The 19296-nt window shown below is 38.1% G+C and overlaps 1 protein-coding gene across 1 annotated transcript; it reads right to left on the bottom strand.

Moving 5' to 3' along the window:
- Positions 1-76: 76 nt before the first annotated feature.
- On the bottom strand, positions 77-15712 carry LOC110957232 (S-adenosylhomocysteine hydrolase-like protein 1). The gene is made up of 17 exons (XM_022203140.2): positions 15212-15712; positions 11758-11869; positions 11256-11399; positions 10559-10659; positions 10128-10230; positions 9313-9407; positions 8038-8144; positions 7838-7954; positions 6268-6331; positions 5828-5916; positions 5429-5499; positions 5162-5256; positions 4375-4473; positions 3933-4001; positions 3503-3581; positions 3031-3151; positions 77-2696 (listed from the first exon to the last, which is right to left on the bottom strand). The coding sequence occupies exons 1-17, from the start codon at positions 15389-15391 to the stop codon at positions 2690-2692; spliced, it is 1653 nt and encodes a 550-aa protein (XP_022058832.1). The 5' UTR covers positions 15392-15712; the 3' UTR covers positions 77-2689.
- Between the last annotated feature and the right edge of the window lie 3584 nt (positions 15713-19296).

Below are 19296 nucleotides of genomic sequence, written 5' to 3'. Positions count from 1 at the left end.
TCAGCTAGTTGCCCACATAGGAAACATGCTTTCCTATGAAGGCCTAATTGCTCATGTGAAATGATGTATCTGAGCCTTTTTCAAATTTAAACAGCGGTTTATTAAAGGAAACAGTGCACAGAAATATAATTTGTTGTATTCTGCTGAAACATTGTTCTTCAAACTAAACTATAGTTACAGTGTTGAAAATATAGGCTTACATTAAAGCTAATGCATGTTTTACACACCCTTGCATCCAAATGCAACAATATACAACCGTCAAATCACAGTAGTATGCTCATTTACTTCAGTTTGATAAGAGTTATCCAGTAATAGCACATTCATTTGTCTCTATATTAGGGATACAACTAGGTTAAAACCACCATTATTATTGGTTAAAGCAAAGGAACTCATGATAGAAAGCAGTTTTTCAAGTGCTATTATGATTTTGAAGTGTATGGCTGTTACAAAAAATAAAGGTGTGATGACAAGTGTTTATTAAAAATCAATGGTAAAAGTACATATCAGAATGCAAAATGTTTCTTACTAATGTCAAAACAGTTCACAGTAATTAAACGCATAGTATTCAAGCAATGTGAAACACTGATTAATCAATTCTCCACCACTGCAGACGTAAAATACTTTGGACAGAAGAAAGGAGGATGTGCTGCATAGCTATCACTGTATATTGCAGAATAACAACCAAGGCATTAACATACTTGGAGAGAAACACAGTTGTACATGTGAATATAAATCACTAAGTGAGTTACAAGGCACTGTCAACTGACCAGTAACCATGGCTACAGCACTCATCTTGCTGACAATAATGTCCTCACTTAACGTCCTTGGTTCTAATGCCCTGAAAGCTGTTAGTGAAAAGATGAAAGCACTTCACAATAGCACATTGTAGGCTATTATTCGATACATGAATACGCTTCTTCATTCATAATTACTGCACAAATGTGATACAGAAATGACCCGTGAATGCAGATGAAGTGTTTTCAAAGTTGATGTGACAGGATACCTAGTGAATACATGTGGACCATCACCTTATACAGGTAACAAGGTGATTGGTAGGACAGCAATACTGTCAACCATCCGGGGTAACATCAACCAAAAGACTACCAGCATATAGTACAGCATGAAGAAATGTGTTGAAGAGCTTTAAATTCAGCAGGACACAACCACCAGGACTCTGTGTTGTTTGAATAAAAAATTAATCACTGACTACATTACTCAATATGTCCGCTGTTTTTTTTTAAAATATGACGTGAATATAGAGAAGTGTGCATTTGTGCATTTCACAAGCCTCACAAAACAGTGCTTAAGCCTTTTGAACAATGAAAATCTTTTTTTTTTTTAAAAACATTGTGTTATTAGAATAGCTATATTACCACAAGATAACTTGAAAGGTAAAGCTAACACAACTGCTTAGTTAAATGTGCTGAAAACAAAGCTTATCCATGTCTAGTCCCAGAGTATTTAAGGAGTTTACTTTTCTGTTGTTAAAATTCTTTAATTAAAAAACAGACATCATCTACTTAACACAAGATCAGAGCCCTGTGACAAATCTAACTGTATTTAACAATCCTCAGCTTTAAACAAAATATACACAATTGCAAATGTCCATTTACTCCTAACAGCTAAACCTTACAGATGACATCGATCATAAACAGTATCAAAATTTCTTAAGTTATTTACAGTTCTACTGTAATTCCATAACAATGATAGTGAGATTAGACATGGATAATGAAACAGTGTAGATCTGGTAAAAAAAAAATATTTACAATTATTTTGAGAAATTTGAATGCCCTGAGGTGCAGATGTGATTCTTACCAGACACCAAAACCTCATAAATGGACACATTCTTTTCAGGAAAATAAATGTCAAGCTCACTTCTTATGTTTGCTTTGGCCAGCAAGTACTGAAGTTCCTTTTTTTCTTACCCAGATCTGCTGAAGATTAGAAGTAATGGTGATGATACTAATGAGGTCAGGACATTTCCTCTGTAACTTGTGGATGGAATGTATTAAGTGTGTTTCAATATCAAAGCAAAAGAAAAAAATTAAAGGATCATTTTTGAAGACTGGATGGTAGAAATACCCCAAAATAAACCAAAAAACCTTTGAGTTACAGTCAGCTTATGAAGTTGTTCTGGCTCATCTGTAAGCAAACAATCGCCCACTTAAAGGAGACATTTTACACTAATTTTCTACTAAAAGTGTCTAAAAAGCTCAATGAGCTGTGGAGTTTTGTGGTTTTGGCTTTTTCAAATGATCCTTTTACATTATATGGAGGAATTTGATACAATGTTTATACAAAAAATAGTAATGTAGGTTTAAATGATTTCACAACCAACCATTAACATTTCAGAAAAAAACTGTAACCCTCCCCTCCCTTCTCACAGTTATTTTGGCACAATATATTGATCTATTTTTCAATGGCTATCAGAGAGGAACCTGAAGGTATAGACACACATGCAATAAATGTCAACACCTTTTCAAAGCCAGCTGAGTGCAATGTGCATCATCTGTAGGAAGCAGCAAGTCAAGCAAAACCTGCCGTGGCCACTAAAATACATCTAAATATAAGCTGTGCATCCCGTGAAGAGTATAAAATACAATATACATAAATCTTTCTGTTGCCTGGAGGACAGGTAATATCAGGAACTGTCCACATACAGGTGGTTTGAGGTGTGGTGATTTGCAGATTAATATCTGTGGATAAAAAAAAACAACAAATCAAGCTAAGAAAAGTCAAACAGTCACAACATATTTATATAAATGAGTGTGTTTAAGAACAGCCTACTCTCTATGTCTCTATCAGCAGCAAAATACTCTAATGTATATTTAGAGTGCAGTTATTTTGTTATAATTGTTGGTCAGGTAAAACAACTAATGTTCAGAAGTAAATGTGGGCTCTTGTTAATTTTATTCCAGATTTTTAACATGAAATGGTTGAAAAATAATTGTTCAATTACTTAAAGAAAATAAACAGTTCCATACTATTTTATATCAAGTAACAATAAATTCAAACTGTGCAGAGCTGTACCTGTAGTAGTTGGGTTTAAAAGGTCCATTCTTATTCAGACCCAGGTACTTTGCCTGCTCGTCAGAAAGCTCTGTCAGGTGGGCATCAAAAGTGGCCAGATGCAGACTAGCAACATACTCATCTGAAATACAGAGATGTGGTTTAGTAAGAAAGAGATACAAACAGAAGACTCAACACTGGAAATCTTTTGTCTTCTGAGTAGAACTGCACTGAACTGAACTGTCACAATGTGTCCGATAAGTCAGATCACCAGTTACAGCATCACCATCACCAGAGTGCACAAGCAAGTTCACAGAGGAATTATTACAATTTCCATCTAATGCCGATCTTAACGTGTAATCTCAAAACTTGCATGCAAGGGAGACAGAGGGAGAAATTAATTCATGCATTCCAATCCCACAGCCCTACCCTGAGAAATGTTGCCTGTAAGCTTTGAACATGTAAATACTGCTAAAAGTGGTTTAATTCTCACCCATCTTTTTGGGAAGCAAGTAAACGTCCTGCTTGTAACGTCCCTCTGGAGCGTTGTACAGCTCTATCAGGGCCAGGGCCTAAAAACAAACACATTAATAACACTGTGGGAAATGAAAACGCAGTTGCACATAATGAATTTAACAAAGAGTAATAAATTCAACTATGAACATCTGACTAGAGAGCAGTAATCAGAGCACACATCTGTGAACGCCCACAGCATGCTGTGTCCTTTACACGATGACATTTGCAGGTCAGATCATGAGCTTATCTGCCAGGATGGCCAACTAATTACAGAGAATGGAAAAGCACACAGCGGATCATTCACTGTGCTCTGCTGTCTACTTAATAAGTATGGTGTGGTTCAAGCTGCTATAAGCATATAATAAATAAATCTAATGCTTATATAATTAATTCTATAAAAATGTTACCTGAGTGGTGGCTGTGATGGACAACACAAAGGTAGGGACAGTGGAGCAGCTGAGGTTCAGGAGACGTCCCTACAGAAGAAATCATACTTAAACTATTTTCAGTAGTGGAGACCAGTCAATAACAGTGCAAGAAAATTTATCTCCTTTGTCTGTTATGAGTGCTTTACTAATAAAAATCAAATTGATAAAACTAAGAAATCGACTATTTGACTCAAAGAATAAATCTCATCAAGAATGTATTACGGCCTCATTGCTGCTTTGGTATTTAAGCTGCTTAAAATCACAGGAAAGTCCAGTCAACTAATTTAAACGTGTTTTACACAAATGAGTCTAACACTGCTGATTAATAAGGAAGCTAAAGACCTGAGATCAAATGGCCTCACATGCACAACATCTATATTTATTGTATATAATTGCAAGGTAAACAGGAGTAGGCTTTCACCTCAGCTAGAAGGATAACTCTTTTGCCATCTGGCCAGATGACATGATCCACTTGGGAACGAACTCTTTCCCAGGTCAGCTCAGGGGTCCGAAGACTGGCCTAAAGGGATGAGAATATCAGGTAGGTGCTATTTAAACATGCATGTAAATGCTGGTGAAAACTAGAACATCTCAAAGGGCCCATACTATCTTTGGGAGGGGTTTCTCTATTCTTAAAAGTTTTATGCAGCTTCTCTTTTGTGTGTATAAAAGGTCTACAAACTTAAAAAGCCTAAAGTCCTGTTCAGAAGGAGGTATTCTCTCCCACAGAAAACACTGCTCTTCACCTGCCTAAAATGCCTCGTTTGAGTCCAAATTTTTAATCCGTTATTTATCAACCATATAACAAATTTGCAAGATGCCTGCCTCGCATTAAGTTTAGAATGCTCTAAAACAAAAAAAAGTCAGCCTAATGAAACGCATCTGATCCCTATGCTGAGAGATCTGGGGTTACCGTACATAACCAGCAGTGCTTTTATTTCAGCAGACGAGCTGACCAATCAGAGCAGAGTGGGCTTTTCGGGACAAGGGATTAAAAAGACAGGAGCTAAAATTTTAGACAGAAGGTGAAAAAAGGTGCTGCAGCAATGTGCAGTATGAGAAAAATCATTACTTTTTTGAACATTAAATGTGAATATATTCTAATGTACCCCAAACACAAAACTATAAGCCTGTAATTGTCCATAATATGGGCCCTTTAAATGTACAAAAACTTCTGTCTGTAGTATACATTTAACATTAAAGTTTACCACATCGATTTCAGTATTGGAGTGTCCCATGTTACAGACAATACAGCCATTTTTCATTCGGTCCAACTGGTCCCTGGTGACAACATTCTTATTCCCTACAGAAAGACACAATCACATAATTTGGATCTGTTCATCATATACCACACAGGACATCATAAAAATCCCCGCAGAGGACCATGAACTTAAAAGCATGTATAACTAGCTGAAAGGCTATGGAAAATGTAATCCCATGAGAGTGCATTCCAATGAGTACATAAGTGGAGTTACCAGTGCATGTGATGATAACATCAACCTGTCGAATGACCTCATTCAGCTTGACTACCCTGAATCCGTCCATGCTGTTTACACACAAAAGAAGGAGGAAGTTCAACTTTCAGCTTTGACAAGGCCAGTGACAAACAGGAAACCATCAATTATTTATTGCTAAGTAAATCAATGCAGCTGAAGGGCAGGGCTTCCTGCCCTTCTGTTGTGTTTGAGTTTAAACTGAACAATATGATCCACTTTATTCAACAATATATCTGTTGGACGACCAAAAAACAAAAAAAAAATGTTGTCTGGTGGACAGTTTGAGAAGCTGTACTTTGTTGTTACTCCTGCTACCATATCTAATATGTGTGTTAATACATCCAGCATGGTGATCATTACAGTTCTTGTTTTGCTCACCAGGCCTGCAGGGCACAGATGGGATCAATCTCCGTAACATAAACAATGGCTCCCAAAGCTTTCAGAGCAGCGCAACAACCTTTTCCAACCTGAAAAGACAAAATAATATACTGCATGACAAGCAAACGTACCTGTCCTGATCACTCCATCTTTATTAATAAATAATCAACACAGTATAGTTAGTTCATGAGCATCAATCACCCTAATACAATATCATCCAGATTAATTCATTAACCTGTCAGTCCCATGCAAACACAATTATTTAACATTATCCTAACCTGAAGTCAGACAAAGAAATGCGATGGCACTTTTAAACTTTGTCCAGTCAAATGGCAGCTATTGGTGTGATGACTTTAGGGCATGCGTTGTCATCATGAAGGTTTTTACAGCTATATGATTAATATTCCTGTGGCATGCTAATGTTAAAAGACATATCTCACCTCCCCATACCCACAGACAACCACCTGCTTGCCTCCAAACATGACATCTGTGGTTCTCTTCAAGCTAGAGAGGTTTGAGAAATAAAATTAGCACATTTTGTGAAAGTGGCAAAACTGCCGGTCTGCATTAGATTCCAAAATCTGGCATCTCTACAATGACACACAGTAAAACGCTATTTGGTACTGTATGTACCAAAAGCTAGAGTGAAAGTATTTACTTAAATGTCCAACATAGTTATTTCAAGTAATCTATTTTCTGTTTCTGTCTAAAATATAATGCTTTGCTCTTTATAAAGCAGATCCTGCTTCATTAAATTGTCCATTACAAGACATCTAGAGGTTTGGTGATGCTGACATACAGTGTCATATCTCATAATGGATCACCTGATACAGGACACCAGTGTACCTTACTGATAATTAATCAGGAGGACCAGCAATAAATTGTGAGCGACCGCCGTAGAAAGCACCAATGTCACGCAGAAATGTACAGACATTATTAAATAACACCAGACTATTCAAACATTGCTGTGGCGATAATTAACAGCAGGGTAACAAAACTAACATTTGTGTTCTCAGGCTGTTTCACTCTGTGTTCAGACTCCAGAAATCTTGTCACGTGAATGGTAGAAGAGTACAAAAAAAATCTAATGAATGTGGTTTTGGTCTTTAGTGATGATGAGCTCTGTGATGGGAGCAATATTTGTTGAGCTTTTCCATGTGACCCTGAATATGCAACTACAATGAAGAACTATGATGAACTATTAGAATTAGCTGCAATGCCAACATTGAAAGAGTGCTTCACTAATTGTTGCTCTGTAATGAGATCAGGACAAACAAGAAATAAAGCATCAAAAGTGATGCACCAGGACAACTTATTCTCATTTTCATTTGTTGCATTTATCTTTCTTTTCAAAAACAAAAGACAAAAACCAAAAGCAGCACCCACAGTGCAGTTCAATCAACAAAAGAGATTTGAGTGTAGTATCAACACTACCATATTTTCTAACTTGTACTCTTCAGTCCCACATACAGACTCAAATGGCATCAAATAGGAAAGTTACTCAGACTGTACCCAACTTCCTCCAGAGCCCCAAAAAGGTTCTACAACATTTTTTCACAAATGCAGCAGTACTCTCAAGACCTCTTAGCAGACTTTGATGTGTAAAATCAGCAGCGTTAACCTGTAAGTTGATGAACTTTTCTCATTTATCAGTAGTGGAAGGAGCACCACTGCTACCTTTAGTGACTTCACGGAAAATTCCAGGACCTTAAACAACAAAGCCAAGTTCACAGCTCTTCCAACGTTCTCTAGGTGGATGGGACACGGTAGGCACACATCATTTATTTTTCACACTCATCTCACCAGTTTAGGCTAACGTACAGTATTATACACCAGATCGCTTTCTTGATACAAGAAAGAGCCTTCACAGGATGGTGTATTTCTTCCAAACCTCATTAGTCACTATAAAGTTCTGCAATAAACAAACTGTACTAGTGTTTACAAATGAGCTGGACTATGTTCCTGTTGAGCCTTCCAGTAATCGTGCACCTAAGACCAAAGCTTACTCACCCATCCAGGATTGACTCTCTGCAGCAGTACAGGTTGTCAAACTTCTGCTTAGTCACAGAGTCATTGACATTCATGGCTGGCACACACAGTTTTCCAGCTTTAGACAGCTGATACAACCTAGAAAGAAGAAGGCAGGAACAAGTTTAGGTATCACTAAATACATAAAAGTAGTAGTGCATATCTACGAAATAATAAATTACCTGTGAACCCCAGTGACACTCTCCTCCACAATGCCCCTGATCTTCTTGAACACATTCGGGTATTTCTTGTACATCCAGTGTGTCAAGTCACCTCCATCATCAAGGATCTGGAAGGACAGAGGACAAAGTTACATTCCTTCCTTATGAATATGAATGTTTGTTCAGAGCCTGGCATTTATCCACTCCTTTTCAGAGGGACAAAAAAGTATTGCCCGACAAATACTATTACAAATGAAAGAGCAGCTGCTCTGCTGCTGATTTTATGCTTGTCTATAGCAGTCATCTCTACTGCAATCATACACTGATCAGCCACAACATTAAAACCAACTGCTCAAGTGAATGACTGTTATCTTGTTACAATTGCACCTGTCAAGGGTGAGCAGTCATTTCCTGCAGTTGATGTGTTGGAAACAGAATAAAATGGGTAAGTGTGAGGATCTGAGACACTTTGACGAGGGCCAAATTGTGACGTCTAGACAACTGGATCAGAACATCTGCAAAACAGCAGATTTTCTACGGTGCTCATATTATGCAGCGGTTAGCTACCAAAAGTAGTCTGAGGAGGGCGAACTGGTAAACAGGCCACAGCGTCATAGGTGTCTAAGGTGCATATGAGGAGGGAAGGCTGGCCCATGTGGTTAGGGTATAATATTAAAATCTAGCTGTAATAGAAAGGTGTCACAAAATATATTGTATCACAGCTTACAGTGGACAGAGCTGCATAGCTGCAGACCAGTCAGTACTGGATTTAGACTGTGGTGCAAAGTGAGAAGGTGAATCTGATGAATCCGTTTCATGATATATCATGAGGACAGCCGGGTGCATAATTTACCTGAGGAAGCAGCAGGATGCACTGTGGGAAGACGGCAAGCTGGCAAAGGCAGTGTGTGATGTTATGAGCAATGTTCTGCTGGGAAACCTTGATTCCTGGCATTCATATGGATGCTACTTTGACACGTACCACCTACCTAAAGATTGCTGCAGATCACGTACACCCCTTCATGGCAACAGTATTCAGTGGTATGCCCTGTCACACTACAGAAACTGTTCGGCGAACATGTAAAAGCGTTGTAAAACAAGTCCAATCTCACAACTTACAGGAATGCTGCTAACGTCTTGGTGCTACAGGACAGGACAGGTCCCGGCCCTGACAGGTCAGAGCTGTTATAGCATCATGACATTAGGCAGATGGCTCTAATAATGTGGCTGTTCAGTGTATATTAGAGCTTACGGCTAGAGGTTGTCCCCAAGGGAGAAAAAAAATTTCCCACAAACCATGTTAGGCTGCCAGCCCTCAGTGTTGACACAGCGGTCAATACACCACCAGAAGTCATCCTCAGATTCCCCCTTCCAGGCAAACACAGCCACACCTGAAACATAACAGATGGCCAATATCTTGAAGAATCTTACATCAATAACCCACATGAGGTAGTCCCTTTCATCTGGCGGAACAGAAAATGACTACATTGGAGTCTATATAATCCCATTTTGTAAAGACATTTTTAAAGTCCTTGTCCTGTATGACAACTCCAAGTATAACAGTAAATAACAGTAAATAACTGCCTTATAGTGTAATAAAAAGCCCAGCGTGCACAGCAATAAATTACTAAACAGAACACAAGAGCCCAACCCGCTTTAAAATACACAGTCTCCACTGAGTTGTGAATTGTTCAGCTTGTCAGATCATGAAAGGTCTACTGAGGAAATTTAGTACATAGTTAGACCATCACATAGCAACCAAAGATAAAGGGCTCCGTAGTGCTACTTCTTCACTACATGGAAGAAAAATCTTATGTGTTCCCATTATCACTCCAGGGCTGAATTTTCAAAAGCTTATTTAACATTTTCAAACAGTAACCTTGATTTGAAAAGACACAAGATACTCACAAAGAGAAACAAATCTCTGCTCACAAAAAACCCTTTATATTACACACATGGTCTACTAGGATCATAAATTTGTTTGTAATCAAGTAAAACACGCATGATTTCCAAACATGAGTGGGAACACACTGCATTGAAATTCTCTGTAGAGAGTTATGTGCATGTAATGGACTGAAGGTGTTAAATGCTCTGCTATCTCTGCTGCTTACCCGTCTCTGACAGAGCAGCAGCTACTTCATTCTGTGTCGAGTATATGTTGCACGCAGTCCATCGGCACTGAGCACCGAGAGCCACCAGAGTCTCAATCAGCACCTGAAAAAAACACAGATAAGCAAGGGGTGAATACGTAAGGTAATGGTAAGCTAGTTCTGTATTATGCATGTATTAGACGTTACAATAAATATTTTATTTGACTCAGTAGAATCAGTTAGCTGATGCTGGCTCATAAGAACAGTCAATTTAATGTAAATTCAGTCCACTCATCAGTCTAATCATTTAAGACAGGTAATACAAGAGCTGGTATAAAGTAAGAAATACAACAACTATGATTAAAATGGAAAATCCTATTCTGATTATGAGACACTATCACACCGCAGCCTTTGCTTGGGCGTTGAAGCTCAATGTCACAGAGGAATCTTACTGCAGTCTGGGCAGTGATGTGAGTGCAGCCCACAATCTTGGCACCCGCCAATGGTTTCTCACTCTGCGCTCTCTTCCTCAGTGAGATCAGTGCTGACATATCTGAAAACAAGATAACGGGGAAAAAAATATTGAGTGGAGAAGACAGCAGGAAAAGACGATGCATGAAAAAACCTAACAAAATTCAAACTAAGAAAAGCAATAAAGTCCACAACTACAAAGAAAGGTTATTAATTCTTCCCAGACCCACTCTATATTTGTAAAGATAATACCTTTTTACTTCAAGTCTTACAAGCTCATTTGAAACTGCTAATTTTTTCTGAATGTGTGGTAATGTGGTGTAGTAGGTGATCGTGCTTTTATTTCTGTAAGTAGATTAAATGAAATGTTGGGCCTTTAACCCTGTGTGCTCCAGGGAGGCCTTATCATGACAAACCCTGCACTCAGAGAGAAGAGAAAGAATTTCATGATGCTATATTGTATTTGTGTCAAACAGAGGCTTCTTCCCCTTAAAACAGTCCTCAACAAATCTGAAACGACACAAACTGAAAAGCAGAACCTAATAAACACACATTAGTATAGCTATATTATAAAATCTCAGCAATATTTAGCTTAAAATATCTTATGACAGATGTTTATGCTGACTTCTGGACTACATTTAAGCAAAGTGCTAGGGTCACTTTGTCTCTGTGTTTTACCTTGTGCTGCGATTTCAATCTCACGTCTGCCAAATTCGGCCTGCTTGATGTTCTTGACACAGAAGTCACTGCTGCCCTTCGTGTTGACCTGTGTCTTGTCCCGTGGGGAGGTCTCATCGTCAGAGCTGTCCGTATAGGATGCAGCTGTAATGGAAACAGAGCTCTTGAAAAAGCCTAAATTGAAGACACTGAGGAGGAAAAGGAAAATTCATTAACACTTGCTTATTTTGTTTCAGATTAGCTTCTTTTAAAATAGGATGAAGACTAGAAAAATAAGCATAAAAAGAATTTTTGTAAACACAAAAATGTAAATGATTGTTACTGACATTTTATGTAAAATGAAATCACATGGTTTACTGAATTTAGAGCTCCATATTCCCCATCTCTTTTTGTTTCCCTTTCCACACTCACTTAACATAAAGAATAAAACACTCTTAAATTTATGGTAAACATTCTATTTCATACACATGCAGCCATGATGCTTGTTGTGTCTCCTTCTTACCAGAGCTGTAGCTGTCTGTGGACGACTGAGAGATGGATCGGGACAGGGAGCGGCGTCCCGTCTTAGTGGGAAACCTGCTGAACTCCTGCTTGTCCTCCACGAACTGGATTTGCTACAATAAACAAAAGCCGTGTTATTTACTGTGAATTATTTCATAGCATGTTTAAACTGAAGCTACTTTAAATGAAAACCAAACTAGCCCTAAAATCTAAAGATAGAAACAGATTCATATTTTATACTGTGGTTCAGTTTGCGTGCTGTTAATATTTTAAATAAAGAACACTACTTTTGGTGCAGCAGCAGACTTGACTGGATGTGAACAGAGTGGAATGAATTTCTTTGCTAAAACACTTTGGCAACATGATCCTTTTCAATCCTACTCAAACTAGTAAGCCTATTTTGTTGTATTGCCAAAAATAGATGTCTGGCCACAGCCCAACGGACATTGCGCGATCAAAAATGATGTTCCAAAATGAAACTGCCCAAGCCCAATTTTGGATGACCTCCGGTCTGATTCATGCTTGTGTAATGACAGTGAACATCCCCTCGGAGCTTTGTTGCAATCAAAACATTCCCACTCACATCATTTGAACCCCCGCTGGAAAAAATAAAAGAAAAAGTTGCTCTACAATACTGTTAAAAACATGCACACAGCTCTCTAGGTTGGAATGAACAGTTTATTTCAGTGAGCATTGCAGCTTAAAATTACCAATGACGTTCATTTGGTTACGATGTGACATTAAAGTGACTGACATGCAATGTGTGCTGGTCTGAATTTCAACAACAGATTTACAACTATCGGACAGGACTACTCCCCGTGAGCGTTACCAATCCCTGTACTTCTTTTTTTTTTTTTTGCCTCTGATCAAATATCAGCAACCAGTTAATTTATTTATTTAAATATTGTATATTTTTCAGGATTACGTCAGTGGTCTTGCAAAGCAAACGTAGGATCTGCAAGACGAAAAAAGCTGCTATTTTTGTTGTGTGTACCAAGCTTCATGCCTGGTCAGCTATCGTTTTATCCCAGCACTACCCAGACAGGGATTTTGCATGCACTGAAGTAACATGAGGTAGAGATAAAAAGACCTCCAGGTGCTGCAGTGTTGTTTTCTCTCATGCAAACTCCTAAGTTAAGGTATGAACCAGTGGAGAGGCCAGATCCCTACACCTCAGCACTTTCTGGAATGTGTTTGTTTTCATTATATTTGCAATGTCAAGCCTCAGCTAAAAGAAAAAAAGGCTCTATGATTTAAAGGATCAGACTGAATGAGACCGAGACAAATCAGCCCGCGAACGTTCATCCTGATATGTGTGCATAACCGCGAGAGAGACATTCCCATCATTAATACCACTTAGTCTCATTCTCTTATCAGTAAATTAGAGTCGGGTTCCTCATTTTAATGCAGTCAGTTGCTGGTTTATTGGCTTCAGCCCAGTGTTGAAAACCTTCCACATACCAGTTACACAACATGGCAACAAAGAACAATGTGTGAAGCAGTTCTCTTGAGATTAAGGTGACAAGACACCACATATTTTCCCCTGGACAGGACGGTGTGTGTTTCAGGGTCCCAGAGCCTGGACTGGCTGATGTAAACTGCTTTGTGTCAGCCGGCATGGTGGGTTTCGGCACCTGGGCTATGTGGTTTTACTATATGTGTTATGTATTTGCAATATGTTTTATGTCTGTTATGTTTACATTTCGTGTTTTACCTGTCTGCTAGAGAAGTGTCAACTTTGGGAAACTAAAGTTAAAGTTGAAGTAAAGCAGATGAGTTGAATTCATTTGACCCAGACTATAAATCTGTATCTCTTTTCCTGTGCGCCTTTTTCTAGAATGTGTTTCGAATTTGCTTAACATTGTGTTATTTAGGAGCCACCATTGCTTTGTTTTACATGTTAGTCAGTGTGTCAAATGTGATTAATGGGGTACTTGAAGATTAAAAGTAGCTAAAAACCCAAACCTAAGCATTATCTAAATTTCGCAAGCCGTCAGCTTAGCTTCAACATCAATAGTTAAACATCAACTACATGACTTAGCAATATAACTTCAAACTTTGACATAAGATAGCCATTTCAGCAATGAAACAGATGTCTTCTCCTGGGCTTTTAACATGGAGTTTAAATGCATAAACTAAATGGACAGCAAAGTTCTCCAAAACAGACAGGAGCAACATGTGACTTTATAAGATAAATGAAAGAATCAGTCATCTGCTCAGGACACAGTTATAATCCTGATCCAACAATGCAATAAATAAACAACAGGTAAGTTGTGGAAACTGTGTTGCTATGACCTTATATCTGTTTTATTATTTGGCACAGGAAGTCAGTTACCCAAAACTTTGTGATGCTCAGCAAGCATAACTGACTTCATTCCAGTAACACAACTCTACACTCTTCAGCCAAACAAAGGCTCCAAATAATGCAAGCTGTATAAAGGTCCTTCCAAGAGGAGAATGAGGATGTGAAACAGTAGATCTATAGCAATGTTGCCAGCTTCTATAATAAATCTTGAGCTGTGCATGCTTGGACTTTGCATTTGACAGGCTCCTTGTCACAATTGAGCTCAATGTTTTTAGTTAAACTTCAATGAAGTGTGCAAATATTTTCCATTGTCAAGCCTCAAGAATTCAAGGCGCAACTTTTCCTTGTTTCTTAAGAGCGTCATCTTTCTTCTGCAAGGTTTACACGCAACAAATTGTTCTGCTGACTCGCTAAGTTGGATCTGGTTGGCTGCAACAGATTTTCTTTCAGATAGAAATTGTGATGACCAAAAAGAAAAAGAGAGCTGTTAGTTCCGTGTATTAAAGGGGTATATAGATGGAGGGCGTACACACTGTAAAGCCCCTTTGTGATGTGTGGTATCAGGTTGTATAATTTGACTTCTGATTTCAGGCTTTATTCACGTTTGTCTACTTGGACACGTGTAGAAAATGGTCAAACTGACTTGCGACAGGACGTGTGACTTTCCATTACTACTTTCCTAAAAAGGAAAAACTTTTAAGATCTCCTTTTGCAAGTTTGTAGAGCATATGTAACATGCTTACTACATGCAATAGGAATACTTCTGATGCTTCTTCACTTGTTTGTATAGGTATCTGCTTTATTTTGCAACCCAGATTAAGACTCAGTCCATGTTATTTGTGACATTTAAGCCATTATTTAGTAGTGTATATTTAACCCCTCAAACTCTGTTATATATGCTTACCTTTCAAGAGATTAAGGCTACTCACCTTATTTACCTTACTGACGAGAGAATATCATCTACTTAGTACAGTGTGGACAGTTTTACAACCTGCAACTGGTACAAGTGACCTCGGTGATGACCAGAAACCTGAATTAGTAGTATTTATACTGCACTAAAAGCAGTAAAAGGTCCGGCTGTATAATCTCACAGCTTGTTTTAATACCTCAGTGTCCTCCACGGTGCTGTTATGCGGACACTAACTCTTACCTTTTTGACAGGTTTGTGAGTGGGCACCGCGCTGAAGACCGTCGACAGCTCTCCCATGTTCATCTCGCTGTTCTTGCTTACGGTCATGGCAGAGTATTTCTCCGCCACGTTTTCGCTCTCTTTCACTTCTTTGCTCGCCTGTTTCACCTCCAGCTTCGCATCCCCGGCCGGCTCTGACATATTCTCAGCGGCTGTCTGACGTTACCTGGACAGAAATACAACCGACCGTTGAGTCTTCTCCGGTAGCAACCGTCACAAGCTAGCGTCCCCGATGTCCTGCTAGCTCTGCAACAACCAGCGAAAGACGGGCTTTCCGAAGAAGCACAAAAAATAGATAGTATACGTAATGATTAAGTGCGTGTTTGTACTAGACTTTGGTTTGGCGGAGACGTATCGTTATTTGGTCTGTTTGGTTGCGTAGAGAGCAGCCGTGCTTTTCCTCTGCTGGCTCAGCTGTCACCTGGCTGAGTAACTTTGTGGGCGGAAACTAACAGACCGAGGGGGCGTGTCTGGATTTAGACGCATTCATAGTCCGTATGAAAACAAACTAATCAATGCATTTTTATCGTAAATCTCGCGTTTACTATTTTCCTTTTTTTGCCACATCATTTGACACAATAATATAGCACTGTACGTATATTAATGTCACCTGTTCTGCACACAATTAAATCTAATTTTCTCTTCATTGCCTATTTTGTTTTCATCGAGATTGATCATGAAGAAACTCCTAATTCCAACACTACAAACTGGCACTTTGAAATACACTCCGTATTAATTTGCATGACATCCTGTTAAAGCACTTCGCTTTTTTTCAAGCTAAATTTGGCAATCTTTGCATTTGACAGACTCCTTGTCATAACTCAGCTCTACATTTCCTCAATGTAAAAAAAAATATATTGTGTGTTCTGTATTTACTTGTCCACTCTAGCTTAATTTCAGTGAAATTAACAAATATTTTCCATTCTGAAGCCTCAGCAATTAAAAATGCAAATCTTCTTAGTACCTTTAAAGGGCTGACTTTTTTTTTAAGGTTTGCATTCAACAAATGGTTCTGTTGATTCACTAAGTTGGATACGGATAAGTGAAACTGATTTGCTTTCTGAAAGAAACTGTGAAGACCAAACAGAAAAGTGAAACATGGCTTAAAAGCTGCTACTTAAGGTGGCCACACAAGCAGATAGAGGGGGCACAGATTGTGAAGTCGCTTGAGGTAAATTTAGATATGAAGCACAGCAAATAAAAATGGCTTGACTTGAAGCACAATTATGAGCCTTGTTTTAATTCGGGCGTTGTTCATTCCTTACATATTGACAATGATGTCCGTGCTACAGATTGATTGTGGAAATTTTATTCCACGGTCTATATTGTCTGAAACTGTCATAGATTTGCACCATACATAATTTACATACCTTTTCTACACCCCTTTTTGCATTGCACTGTGTGCATATTATATATTAGGATCATATCTTTTCTGCACTATAAATATTGTACATGCCCTTTTAAATGCTGTTTCTTTTTCACTGTTCTTGTATAGCCTATTTATATTTGTTATGTCAGTATGTATGAGCAAATGCGAGTGATAAGTGTGACTAAATGAGTGTAAAAAGTCCTGTTAATAGGTTAATCACAGTGCTCGGTAGAGACAAAACAAACTCAGAAATGCATTGCACTGCTAACTTGTTTATTGCTATATAGGGCAATAAAGAATTTGGAATCTTTCAAATAAATGTTTTTATTTTGTTAGATTTTTTTCACTTTAAACTGAGATATTGAACCCTTTATCTGCCTCTTATCCCCATGGCAATCCACTCTATACTTGTAAATATTGAAAATGACAAGAAGATAATTGACAATGCATCTGATTTAACTATTTCGATCAATACAGGTGGTAAAAAAATTGATAAGACAATAAAATAAGACAAGACCAAACAGGAGATAAAAAGCAAAAAAAAAAACTTGTGATATGAACAGTCAACATGACAAACTGTATTTAAGCACTGCCTGCACCACAGAGGGTCACAGTCCACACACTGTTACCTCTGCATGCATGTTTACCCACTGAAGCATGCACTTAATAAACCTATGTACACACGTGTGAATACACCTCCCCATGAACAAACCATGGCTTATTGGCCCTTATTCTTTTGGACTAACAGGAAATTAACAAAGATCTGTATCATTCAAACAGTGATTTTGGGAGAGGAAAAAATGGATCATAATTTAAAAAGGATTTTACTTATCTCAACTGTGGAAAATTCATCCACTTACCCTGTGCATCACATATAAGAGTATCCACTACTATCTCTCTCACAAATCAAGAGATTTTTAATATGCATCTTTATACTTTGAAGCATTGCCTCTTTCCAGTGTGAAAAACACTGTTAGACTATTGTATATAGGATTGGGATATATGTTAGTCAGGTCTGTCAGCTCTATCTTTGTGCAAATGCAACTTGAGACACAAAAGAATCTTCTCTCAGCAGCTATGTTTCATTTCAATTACTCTGATAGAACAAAGCATCACAGTTTCAAAAAGTGTGTTTATTTTCTGCACTGGCAAATATTTATATCCTAAAAATATGTAAGTCACAAACTTATTGGATACAGTCAGCTCTCATTTTGCTGTGTGTTGATCAACACAATCCAGAAATTTGGTGTTCGGTGTGTTACAGTATAGTTTCATGACTTTTTGATCCTGTAAAAAGGTGTGATTGCCCTTGTTTCAGTGACATTCACACATGGCTGCTGCAGTGAGCAATTTGAGCCTTCGTGTTCACTGAGCCATCTCTGCAGAGCTTGAAAGGAGTTGAGAGCATGGTGTGCAACCATCTGTGTAAAACCTGACTGAACAGAGTGCATTATATATTGTAGTAGGCTCCAGGTCCCTATGGACAGGATGAAAAGTATTAAAAATGGATGACTTTAAGTTAACGAAAGCAAGCCAAACTGAAAACAAAAAACAATGTGTATGTGTATATGAGGCACATGTGTAAAAATGTGTTACTTTACTCGAAGAGACCAAATATGAAACTAAAGATTTTAAAATAAAAACAGAATTAGATTGACCAAGATTAGATGGTTGGTGGCATTCAAGCTGTGAAATAACGAGTAGAGGTCACACAGATTATCCTTCATCCTGAGCTAACAGTTCTCATCTGGCACTCCTTTAACACTGGAATTTACACAACCTTGCACACACAAGTTGCTATTCTTCATGGATGTGAGGTGAAAAGCCAGAGAGGCATTCTGCTCAATTATCAGTATCTTTATCTCACACCTCATGTACACTTCTGCTTTCATGGCTTTCAGGCTCATTGCTCTTTTATGAAAAATTATGCAACTCTCTGGGGCTGCTGTGATTGATGATCTAGCAGACAGCTGGGTTTACATTTTAGATTTAAAATTGCTGTTTGTACATAAGGACGGCTTCAGTTTATCAGAACCAGTTAACTAAAAAAAAACAAGCATTGTTAGTCTTCAAATAACCTTAGGCAAGTTTCATACGCAAAGAAATGCAACGTCATCACCATAAAGATTTAGATTTTCTGTTTGTCAAGTGTGTTTGTATCATCTGTTAATTGTATTTAGATTTTTCATTAATTTGAACTTTGTTCAATTTGTGCTCTATTTGCATTCGTTTAATGCCTTGTACATTGTATATCATTTTGTTCAATAAAGGTTTACTAGGATAAAAAGAACATATCAGTCGCTACCGTACAAAAATGTGTAAACAGCGCCACACTCACATTGATTTCTAGTCTGTGGCCAAATGTGGTATTGCAGCTCTGGGGACTAAAGCGTGTATTAGTTAATGTTTCCTGGTTCAGCCGTAGACTGTATACAGCATAGATAGTCTATGGGTTCAGCGCCAACACCGAAATATTTAACGAATTCTTCTCACAAAATTTGCAAAGTTTAGATTGTTACATAATACATTATTTATTTAGATTATATTTACTGTGTATGAAGTGAGTGATTTATTTTTTTTATTTTTTTCAAAAGAGCTCTTACCCCGCCCCTCCCGGAGCAGCATCTGGCTAACCCAACTAGCAAACGTATCTTCCGTCACGCCATTTTCCATCGAC

Source organism: Acanthochromis polyacanthus, chromosome 5 (genome assembly GCF_021347895.1).
Source record: "Acanthochromis polyacanthus isolate Apoly-LR-REF ecotype Palm Island chromosome 5, KAUST_Apoly_ChrSc, whole genome shotgun sequence".
Classification (NCBI taxonomy): Eukaryota; Metazoa; Chordata; class Actinopteri; family Pomacentridae; genus Acanthochromis; species Acanthochromis polyacanthus.
The sequence above is the reverse complement of the archived record's forward strand: the minus strand, read 5'-3'. Positions and strand labels throughout refer to the sequence as shown.

Bases quoted from the DNA above. Each gene is read 5' to 3' on its own strand.
- LOC110957232 (XM_022203140.2), bottom strand. From the start codon at position 15,391: ATGTCAGAGCCGGCCGGGGATGCGAAGCTGGAGGTGAAACAGGCGAGC. The intron at 5,917-6,267 runs GTGAGATATGTC...TTGTCTTTTCAG, and splicing joins TTGTCTGTGGGTATGGGGAG to GTTGGAAAAGGTTGTTGCGC. The intron at 5,500-5,827 runs GTGAGCAAAACA...GTGTGTAAACAG, and splicing joins ATCTGTGCCCTGCAGGCCTG to CATGGACGGATTCAGGGTAG.